Below are 12,281 nucleotides of genomic sequence, written 5' to 3' on the forward strand. Positions count from 1 at the left end.
TCCTTTCTTTTCTCCTTTGTGATTGCTTACAGAGTGAGATCCATTGCAGAATTTTTACATATGATTCACTCTATGTAGAATTCCAGAAGAGATTACGAAATTCCCCTTCAGTCTACACGGTACCTACTCTGCCCAAGGCAATCAAATCTTTTGTACTGGGTTATCAAATCTTCTTTTTCTATACATTACATCTCTATTAACAATTTTAAAGAAACTCTTCCACAGGAATATTTTAGCTTTCTTCCAATGTGAATGTAGGTTTCATTTCCTAAAACATTCCAACTATTTATTTCTTCTACCAGTTTATTTTATTAAGCAGTTATAAAGCATGCAGAATTTTAACTGGTCTTATACACCTTAAGATCTTGGAACAAAAATATAACATCAAGGTTTCAAACATAAATATTATATTAACCCCACTTGTCCTATTATAAAATTCAGGCAAATATTAAATATACTTAATTTTGCAACCAAGCTCTAAATTATAAAGTCTAGATAGAAATAATCATTCCAGGAATAAAAGGCAAAATCATAATATTCAAATATACGATTCACAGAGAAGCAATCTTTTTTTCACAGCAAGCTTAGCTTTGGTATATTTAAAATCTTAAAATATTCAACGCAGCATTTATAGTACCATTTTAACAACTGCTTTACTGAAGCATGACAGTAACCTTTTTCTTTGACTACCCAACATGACATAAAGCTCACCATTTAAAATATTATAAAATACTATGTATAGTTTCTTAAGCCATATAAGAGCAAGATTGAAAAACCCTAGGATTTCTATATAGATTTAGGATTGTTATTTGTTTGGTTTAATTTTGGTTCAATTTCTGGCCTGATTTAACAAGTGGTTTTGAGCATATGGCATTTGGAAGCATAGTAATCAAAGAACAAAGGATACTATTTTTTAACATTCAAGAAAGAAGGAAGAAGTAATCAAACCTGCTGCAAAATAATGAAATGTTCTGACTAATGGAATAATGTGTGATGGAACAGGTAGAAATCTGAAAATGCGACAGAAAAGCAGACCTCTTCTTAGAACTAGATGCTGAGTTTGTGCTGACTCCGGGAGGAATGTCGCTATAAAAAGAGTCGCCATCTCCAGGCTTTTTTACATAATCTCCCTGGGGTAACTGTCTAAGGCATAATAAACATTTCAGAGTCAGAAAACAAGACACACACATGAACACAGACATATACAAATATTATTTTAGGAAAAAAGTGGTAGGGATAATGATCTACATGAATCAAATCTGTAACGACATGTAAGATTATTAATAAATGTGACAAGTTAAAGTCATTCTAACTTGTAGAGGTCAGAAATGCAATCACTGAAGTCTATACAGTCTGGATGGATAAAGCCTTGCTTCAGGGGAAAAATATGGAAAGATGAGGTTTTTCATTGTAACTTTATTATACTTGGAGATGTTGACGGAAGTTTAGACTTAAAAAAAAATGGTGCTGAAGGAGACATGTTGGGACAAACAGTCCTTGCCCCAAATAAGGCATAATTCTTTCACTGTGGCTGGCCAATAAACTATTTATGAATTCTAACCATTATATAATGTAACCTTAAGACCAATTAAGTCTTAAAATAACTGATTTCTAAGCAATTTTCTATAAATTAATCCAAATAAATTCTTATTGGAGTAATTTGTTGCAGCTTCATTGTTCATTTAGGAGAAATATGAAGCTGAAAGAGAGTCAAACACCAAGCAAAAATGTAATTCTACAACTGCACAGAAGAATATGTAAAGGGAGATCATTTAGCACAAGGAAGAAGGGGTTGAAATAAAACCTGAATTCTTGTTGAGACTATAGGAAGACAGTTGCTGGGTGACCTCAGTTCTCTATCTCCACAGTAGAAGGAACACCACAAAGGATGATCTGTTTAATCTGTACTATTACTGACCCCATGGGCTCTGATTTTGAATTGGCAAAGATTGCAACAGATTTTTATCACTTTCCCTAAGGAAGCAGTGTAGAAAACTCAGTGATGGACCACCTTGTCAACTTCAATAGCTAATATGATCATCTGCCAATGCCTGGCCCCCAAAGAGCCACCTGCATCCAAAATTTGATTCAGTTCCATTCGGTACTGTTGTGGGAGGTGCCACAAACCGGTGCTGGATTGAGAATTTTAAACAAATTTTTCAATTTCAATAGGCCTCTAACAAAGGCCAAATTTGCTAACTCCTTTTTCTACTTAGTTTTTCCTTAGTTTCCATGCTTACCTTGGTTACTTGCTGATGCTAAATTCTATCTTAAAAAATGCCACTTTCAGATGTTTGTTTCCTTGTACCAGTTTCCATTCTGTTTGAAATGTTAACAATACTTGGTCATTCCTTCTTTTGAATGACTCAATACCTCTTTCACATTATTTCAATCCTATGTAATTACACATAGCCCCAAATCTAAAAAAATTTTTCAATTCACTGAAGCACATATATTAATTTGTGTGATCCTCCCCTTTGAAGAAAGTCAAATTTCTCGTTTGATCTATAAGACTAATTTTACCTAGAACCCTGTGATATGTATTCTTTCAAAATATTTTTAAACCCTTAAGTGGCTTCCGCTCATAACTAACTTTTTTCTTTTTCCCAGTATATTATGAAATATTCATTTTATATAAAAAATAATACAATTTCCCCAAATTCATAGTGTTAATACAGGACAAATCATATATATTGTTATGGAAGAGATCTTTAATCTCTGGAATCACATTTCCTGCCTTGCCTCCCATGAGTCCAATATTCTATCAATGCTTGAAAAACAAATGATCTCAAGAAACTCAGAGTTCCATATGTCATTTCAGGGAGGAAACTTTCCTTTCAGATCATGTTAATATTTATAAAAGAATGCCAAAGATGGGACACCTGGGTGGCTCAGCGGTTGAGCACATCTGCCTTTGGTTCAGGGTGTGATCCCAGGATCTGGGATCAAGGCCCACATTGGGCTTCCTGTGAGAAGCCTGCATCTCCCTCTGCCTAGGTCTCTGCCTCTCTCTTTCTGTGTCTCTCATGAACAAATAAATAAACCTCTAAAAAAATAAAAATAAAAAGAATGCCAAAGAATATCTCATCAACATCACATTTCCAACAATATAATCTATGGTTAACAAATCCTTTCTCATTATTACCTTTAATGATAATCTGTGTAAGCTGATGAGATATGCCTCACTAAATTCAAATTAAATAAAGACAAGTTCCAACTACACTTGACCTTTCTATTAATCTATCTCCCAAATTACCTTCTCTTTATGTGGTTCTGGCATTTGCGTATTTACCAAAGGCTCACTTGGCTGATGTTGCAGGCTTAAATAGACTACCTCTCATGATGGATGGGCCTAGTTTTGTTGTTGGTTTTGTTTTTTTAAAACTATGAACATTTTACCATTCCTTCAGTGTAATTTCTCTGCAGTGCATGATCATGTTTTACACAATGCACAAAAATCCTAAATGCTAAACATAATATAAACTGTGGGCTTCAGTCAAGGGGTTGGAAGGGAGTTCAAATTCAATGAGCTTCTGGGGCATGGCTTTATTTTTATCATGATGGGCAGATTAGGTTCTTAGCTATCGTTAATTAGACTCTAAAATACAGAAACTAGTTTGCATTCTCCTTAAAATTCCATAAGGAATGGATTTAACTTTCTTCACATAGTAAATAAATAAAAATATCAATGACAGATTAAGAATTTTGTTAAAGATCTCTTAAGAATAATTATTTAACATTCTTCACTGTCCAGAAATGTACCTCTTTTTCAATATCTATTGCAGATTATAATGAAGTTATTTCTTCTTGTTTAACCTTTAGTGAAGATAAAGACTATCAGGTCCCCATAATCAATAAAATAACATTTCATCATTGGTTATATAAGATCATAAATGACTAAGTGATTCTTTAAAGTTTTTTTAATTGAATTTATTTTTCTAGTCTTTATGGCTTTCTTCTTAAATTTTGCTTGTTTCATGGAATTTTGAATCAAGAAGTGATTACTACATTAGGTGCCCTACTGGTGCCAAGTTTTGTCATGGGATCATTACCTCATATTTCCGACATTATATGCAAATATTGTAGACACGCACATGAATTTTTGTAAATAATGACCAAAAGATAATAAAAAGTTATTTAACTGAATTCTTTTTCCTCAGAAAGGAACTCTGTTATGATGGAAATCTGGTCTTTCCTTAAAGGGTCCAATGAATATTAATATAAATTAATATTTTTATTATATATTAAATTATATTTATACTTACATAAATGTATATATTTAACTTTAATCCTTACACAGACTTAAAATGAGAATAAAATGAAAAAAAAATAAGTCTTAACCTTAATGCTAAAGGAGGCATTTCTCCAATGCTTTGCTGGTGTCTGTCTGATATTAGAATTATTTACTGTTTTAAGAATATTGTGTAATGTGTACCAAGTCACACTGACAGATGCATGAATATCACTTAAATAATAATATAAAAACAAACTAACATAGTTTTGAAAAAAAGGAGGGAGGGAGGTTCACAAGCAGAAAATAGACTGGCTAAAACAGGTGAGAGAGAAAAGAAATGGGAAAGTGGGTTTCTGCTTAAGGTAGAGATAAGAAGATATGATCTTATTTATTCTATTTCACATTAATCATAATGTATGTTCATTTCAGACAAAAAATATTTCAGCTGAATATGGATGTTTTATAAATCCAAGGTCAAATTAATGTTTTCTTACTCTATTGCTACTTGCAAACCTATCTGAAAACTAAAGCTCAAACCTGTAAATCTTGTTACAAAGTATACAGCAGTTCAGGTGCCTGGCTGGCTCAGTTGGTGAAGCATGAGACTCCTGATCTCGGGTTGTAAGCTGCAGCCCCATGTTGGGTATACGGATTGCTTAAAAATAAAATCTTAAAAAAAAAAAATACAGAGTATACAGCTGCTAGATCCTAAAGCAATTATGCTAAAATATAAATGATAGCATCAACTGAAAATATTATGAAAGTCTTCTTTCCTGAAGATTCTAAAGAAAAAGAAGAATAGCCATCCTTTCTAGTAACTACATGATTAATAAAAACGCTCCATGGTTCCTATGTTACGTGGTTCAATGCTTCATAAGGTACCACTGGAAGATATAAAGTGATACCATTCAAAAAAAAAAAGTGATACCATTCATGCATGGGGTACTGCCTCTACTGTGCCCAGAACAGGACTTCTCTTTTTATCAAGCACTTTGTAAACAAAAAGAAAACAAAACAAGTGGTTTGCTTCTTGTCTTCTTGCAGACTTGCAATTAAACCTATCATGCCAAGTTATCAAGCTCCTTCACAGAATTACTTGCCTGACTTCTCCAATAATTTGAAAGTTACACCTAATGGCATTTGAGCCATTATATCAGTAAGAATCTGATAACTGGCTACATGTTTAATACAGCCTTGCATTTAATATCAAAGGTAACCTTCCACCAGGTCCACCAATATGTGTGGGCCTCATTCATGTCAATGAATGCTTCCTTTCTCTTTGAGACCAAACACATCCACCTCCTTCATTTGAAGATTAGAGAAACACAGAGTCTTCAGAGACCACACACTAATAACTTCCCTTACTATGATGCTTTACAGATTACAAAGAGCTTTATCTGATTTTAAAGTTAAGTAATTTCCCAAGAAATCATATCCTAGCAAGTGATTTTCTGATTCCTTGTCACTTGGTCCTCCCACTATGGAACCTCAAAGGAAAACCTTTAAATTTAAAGATAAAGACAACTCAAAATTCTTATTTCTATTCGTAGCATCCTTTGGAACTGAACACATCTCTATCTGAACATCTGAAAATACTTTTATTAAGACTATACATTTCTGAATGCATGCTTTGGTCCATTGGCCTTACCACCTGCTCTATAACCGATATATATTCTTAAAAAGGAAAATCCTTCAGAAATGTATACATTCACAGGGCATCTGGGTGGCTCAGTTGGTTAAGCATCTGCCTTCAGCTCAGTCCATGTTCCCAGGGACTTGGAATGGAGTCCTGCATGGGGCTCCCTGCTTAGTGAGGAGCTCGATTCTCCCCCTCTCTCTGCCATTCCCCAGCTTGTACTCCTCTGACTCTTCCTATCTATCAAATAAATAAAATCTTAAAAAAAAAATTTATACATGATTTGCTGATCTAAAGTCCATTATTTGCTACTTCTCCGTTTTGAGAATTATTATACAAGTATAAGATTCATTAGCTATGGACAAGGGCAAAAATAAATAAATACTGTAATGAAATATATCAAAATACATAAAATAAATCTGTCGAAGACATGACTCTCTCAAAATATGAACTAGATTCCAAAAGAGTAACCAGGTTGATAAAATGATGATACAGTAATATCAAGAGGCATGAAATTATATCAGACACATAAAGGAAACAACGCAAAAATGTTCTCAACTGTACCTATGCAGATATTGAGTTAAAATAAGAAGTTGGTACACAGTTTAACATATTAATAATTTTTATAGTACTCCAGGTGAGAACGTGTCTTAGAGCACTGTTTTAGGTTTGCTTATGTTACACATGTGACATTTCACTTTCCTTTTTATATGTCAGAAATATTAAATTACCTTATAGCCTTAGTTGCTACGGCAATGGCTGAGTCATCAATATTTGATCTTATTAGTCTAATTTAATTTTTCATTGGAGAAAGCCACCAAACTTAGATTTTTTGATATAACCGATCAAATTCTACCCAAGAGAAAACTTATATGATTCCAGCTCTTCTCCAGTGGTTCTAAACACAAGAGTTTTAAACATATCAAAAAGAAATCTAGTTTTTTTTAAACTTAACTAATTTTGTCTCAGATTTATTTTTTCCATTAATGATAAGTTATTTAGTTTCCCCAGAGCTAGATGAATATTTTCTAATATCTATGTTAACTGTCTAAGATTTCAGTTAATTCCCTATGAGCACATTTAGAGAGACTGAAGACACTTATGCCTAAAGTCTTACAGGGATATTTTTTTTTTTTTTTTTTTTAGGGATTTTTAAATTACAACATGGAATGAAACAGAAGAATAAAGTTCAAAATTTTAATTTGTGAAAAAATGAAAGCTGGTTGGGGCCTAAAAAACTGTTATGTTTATTAAATTTTATTCTCAATCTGCCTGACATTTAACGGAACAGTGGGGAAAGTTAAGTGCGTACGAATCTGCACAGATATCTTGAGAACAAAACTAGTACTCTATGAGGTGCAAGATCTGGTCTTCCAGGATATTTTAATGTTTTGTGTCGGTAGCTAAGAGCATTAATAATTGTTTAAATGTGAAAAGTGTAGGGAATATCTCAATATGGGCGTTTTTATAAATCCACATGAATGCTCTGTATATCTTTTTATGCTGTTAGTTAAACATAGATTTTAATGTTATGATGAAGTGGGTGTCTGATTTCATGGGCTTTTTATTTAAAAAAAAAAGAAGTACACCAGACAATCTGAGATTCCAATAATGCAAATTATTTCCTTACCTATGCAATTACCTAATCAGTACAACAATATTTTCTTATGCAGAGGTAAACAGGTCCATTAAATACCAGGACATTCTCCTCATCCCAACACTGTGCCCATATACATTTTATCATTTATGAGTGGAAGTTATTAATATAACAGTAACAAAAAATAAATTCCTTCAGAAAGTACTAGGCAATAAGATTGCTCAAAAGATGAAGAAAAGCCAATTATATAAACATGAGTGATTCCCTAACATAGAGGAAGTTTGTTTTAGATGGGGAAAAAACTCATTTCCATTTATATTACCATAAAAGTAACACAAGTAACTTCTATTATTATGGTATTGTTGGATGAAAGAACCATTAAAATTAAATAATGATATGTCTATGTTAAAATGCTACATCCCACAGCTCCGTTATTAAAATTATCCTTTCAAGGTCATGAGAAACAAGGTTGCTATATGATCACTACAGCAGAGTAACAAAGTCAGCATGATTTATAATTGCATGTATGAATTCCAAGGATGCTAGTAGGATTTAAACCTTTCAGTTATGTGTTCAGATTATTCTCATCACATACCTCTGTTCTCGATAATTTCTTTTCATGGACAAGAAGAAAAGGGAAAAAAAGAAGAATTAGTTACCTATAGAAGTATATTCAGAGAGAGCAGTAAACATGAAAGCTCTAGCATTCGCTGAAAGGTCTCCACTAGAGGATTTTGAATTGTAAAACTAAAATGTGGAATACAAACACAATCACACACACATACACACACACACACACACACACACACACACACACACACACACACCTCTTTCTCTCCTTCATCTTTGTGATACCAAAGGGTTAGTGACAATATTTTCAAATAACTATTTTTAATAGCATAAATAAGCTTCAGTTACTTAAGAATATCTGTTTTTACAATATCAATTGTACCATATTAAACCTTTAGTTAGTAAAGTTCTAAAGTCAATTCTTATTCAAGTTACTTATTTAAATTAACCCCTTTCAGAGAAATAAAAATCATAATTCATTCCTTCTGGAATATATACCTCAAACTAAAGCTCTTCCTAAGAATTTCAAATAGGAAGATATGATTGGACACTAGGACATCTTATTTCATCATGGATGATATAGTAGAGAATTAATTCACAACTTTTAGGGACCTTGTAAGTTATCACTACTTCCTGAAATTTTACACTGGAAATACTTCTTTCAAAGTTTAGTCTCTGTTTTCCATTTGGCTATACACCAAAACAAAATTACAGTTTTAAAACAAACTGCTATTAAACAAAAGTGTATTCTAGAGGGTGCAGTAGTAAGGCATCAGTGACTTTTAGCTTACAACTCAAAAGGCTTCATTTCTAATTTTCTATCATGACCTAGGTAAGTGCGAATATTTCGAAGACATGTTAGAAAGGTCCAGTAACTTAGTGGGCTTCCTTCCCAGATCAAGGATGTTTCCGTATCGATATTATTTGTACTTACCCTGTAAGTATCTTAATTTAATGATGAGCTCATGAGAGTGAAAGTGCCAATTTGTAACTTAACATCTTTCATACTTGAAACCATAAGGCGGGGGAGGGAATAAGCCTCAGAATCTTTCTATTCAGTATGTTTTACTTTTTACTCCCTCAGTCTGATGACCCGACTGGTCCATCAGGTCCAAATAAGTATTCCTCACTCCCTATTCCTGCCATTCCCTTAGTCCAAGACTTGGAGAAGGGGTAGAAAGCTTAAAAGGAAAGATTAATGAGGAAATGAATTCTCAGCTCCTAAATCCATTTTTGAATTTCAAATAGAACATGAAATTCATGAATTTAATTCCTGTAATAAAACTTCTACATTCTCATTCTATTCTTAAACATATTCTGAATAAGTTTAGTAGCATTAAAACTTCCATAATTTAGGTTCAAATTATTTACAAAGAGGATACTGTATGAATACGATTTTTGTCTTTTTCCTTAATGAATATGCAGAGAACATATATTCAGAAGTGAAAAAAATAGTGAAATCTTAAAAGAATTTCATAAAAATAAGAAATAAGTACAGAAAGAAGTACTTAAATTCTACTTAAAACAAATGGACACAGGTAATATATTATTAGCAAGAGAAGTTTAGATTTCATATTTTCTGAAATGTAATTTTTTCCAAGATTACAAAAACATGAAATACCAATTTGCATCAGCAGGTGGTAGAAAATCACACAAAACAAAACTAATAATTTTGCCTTCCTTTTTTCACATGACCAATGAAACCACTGAGCTACTTCAAAAGAGCAAAGCTTGTGATGGCAATTACCACACAGATCTTAAATCAGGGAAGTCAAGGAAATAGTGTGACTCCAAGATGGGGCTAATTCACCTGAGGTATGAAGCAAGATCAAATGATAAATATTCAGAAAAGCCTTTCTTTCAGACATGTAATTTTATAACTCCAAATGTTCTGATGAAATTGACTCATGCAAATAGAAATATACAATATAGTTAATGGCCTATACATCAAAGAGGCCCCTAGGTATTGAGCATCTATGAGCTGGTACACGACGAAGTACTCATTTAATCAAGACAAAGCTTTCCTACTGTGCTGTGCCTTCCTTTGCTGTCTGATGCTGTAGTTACTATGTTATGCTAAACTTTCCTGTCTATGCTGTTTGTGTTATTTGTTAATATAGCCTTCCACAAACACCAATGGATATTTTAATGCTTTCAGCATACAAAATTTATCTTGACAGTAAGCTAACTGCTCTCTCTTTTCTGCCAAAGAAACTCTTTCAGGTTTTTGACTTCACAACAAGCAACAGCCATATACACTTTCAAAGAAATTTCCTTCAATTGAGTTGGTTTAAGACCATGTCAGGTAATAATAATAATAATAATAATAATAACAACAACAACAACAACAACAACATCATATAATTATATAGTGCCAGTCTATAGAAAGGTGTTGGTGTAATTTGAAGCCTAAAATATTCTAATTCTCTATTCTTTCAGTGAAGTAAGTCTAGCCCATAGTGGGGGGGGGAGGGGGATGCTATAAAATGGGGTAATGGCCAGAATTTCTAGAAAAAATTGCAGGCCCTTCAAATGGAAAGAAACACCCAGGCCTAGGAGTACTGACACATCATTATCAGAGATCAGCAGAACAATGATTTTAAGTTGAAATGTTAAACAGAACTTAATGTTCAACATATTTAAGTTTCAATTATTAAACTTACGTAAAATACTTGGATACTAAGGAAATTTTTTTACATTATAAGATTGAAGTACTTTAAAAGGAAACCAAACATATTAAATATATAAGTTTGGAACGTTTGAAGTCATCTACTTAGCTAAAATGTTCAAGGGGATTCAGTATTTAAATGTTACATAATTTGTAACTTTTTAAAATTCATAAATAAGAATCAAAAACTGATACACTGAATTTGAAGCTTAAGAGTTACATATTAAAAGTTGTAACTTACAGTTGATTCCTAATTTGAACAAATTAAATCTATGAACAGTATTTTCTTCACAAACACCCAATATTTAACCAATAATAGTGCCTCCCTCATACTGAGTGTGAAGATAAAGAAGTTTTGCCTCTGGCACGATGTAGGGCCATAGTAAGTAGACACAGATATGCCTCTGCTGTTCTTATTGATAACTGACGTTATCACTGCTGTTGTTACTAAAACGTTATGCTCCCTACATGACTGCCTTGCCTAGATTTCTGGATATGGGTTTAAGTGACAAGAGCCTGTGTCACTAAAGAGCAAATCCACACAGCCTAGTGTAAGACATGATTTAGATTGATTTTACCTCACATAATGGTCTTAAAACAATATAACAGAAGGGAGTTATCTTTTAGAATTGAAGGGAATTATCTCAAAATCTAAGAAAATAAAATATTATTATTACCTCTAATCATGCCAAGAATAATCACTGTTTGCATGTTGAACCAGACTGATTTTTACCGCAGGTATATTTATCCAATAACACAAAACTTTCCAGGTGCTTAATTCATTTAGACAAAATGTCTTAAAGTTTTAAAGTTTATTTCAATAGTAATAATATTGAGACGTTTCACTTACTTATAACCCCATGCAGTTATTCCTAATATGAGGGCCAGCACTAAAATGGTGCCAGCGATTATGCCTATTATGATATTGGTACCAGCAACACCTACAAGAAAAAAAAAAAAAAGAAAAGAAAAGAAAACAATGGCGATCAGTGTGTATTACTGAAATTTTGACATAAAATTCCTTTAGGAATTTTATTCTCCATATTTGTACTCCTCACACTCACAAAATTATTTGTCTTACGAAGTGGGTATTTTTTCCCTTTAAGTCTTAATTTTAGAGAATACTTTTTTATTTAATTTTTTGAGCTTATAACTGACATAAAGTTGTATAAGTTTCAGGTGTACAGCATAATGATTTGACATTCATAAATGCTGTGAAGTAAAAAAAAAGTTGGTGTTTTCTAAAGGAACAAAAAATCAACCATCATTACTTAGCAATCCCCATCAATTGTTTGTTTACATAAATATTTGTTTACATTCCCTTTTCATTCTTGTCCCAGTGCATGGTGCACAGTTTTATTTCCCATGTAATTTTCTGAAAAATAACATGAGGTCACTGGACTACAAGAAGGAGTAAAGATAAAAAGCAAAAAGATAAAAACACTACTATATTGCCATAGCACTCTTTGGACAGGAACCTGTAGAAACCCATGTTCCTTTTGACCCTGACCTCTTCCTCAGGAATTCCAGAAATGTGACTGACACTAACACTCCATCTTGACAACTAATGCAAGGT

At 32.8% G+C, this 12,281-nt stretch overlaps 1 protein-coding gene across 27 annotated transcripts in view; it reads right to left on the bottom strand.

Annotated features, from left to right (window-relative positions):
• ADAM22 (ADAM metallopeptidase domain 22) overlaps positions 1-12,281 on the bottom strand; it is a 218,741-nt gene that overhangs the window by 15,675 nt on the left and 190,785 nt on the right. For 13 of the 27 annotated variants that reach the window (XM_077857073.1, XM_077857081.1, XM_077857080.1 and 10 more), the window contains 3 exons: positions 11,556-11,646; positions 8,063-8,080; positions 949-1,143 (listed from right to left, as the gene is read on the bottom strand). In XM_077857073.1, coding sequence (XP_077713199.1) covers positions 949-1,143; positions 8,063-8,080; positions 11,556-11,646 — 304 coding nt within the window. The remainder of the gene's footprint in view (positions 1-948; positions 1,144-8,062; positions 8,081-11,555; positions 11,647-12,281) is intronic. The other 14 variants (XM_077857086.1, XM_077857085.1, XM_077857090.1 and 11 more) reach the window with 3 other exon arrangements.

This window comes from Canis aureus, chromosome 18, assembly GCF_053574225.1.
Source record: "Canis aureus isolate CA01 chromosome 18, VMU_Caureus_v.1.0, whole genome shotgun sequence".
Lineage (NCBI taxonomy): Eukaryota > Metazoa > Chordata > Mammalia > Carnivora > Canidae > Canis > Canis aureus.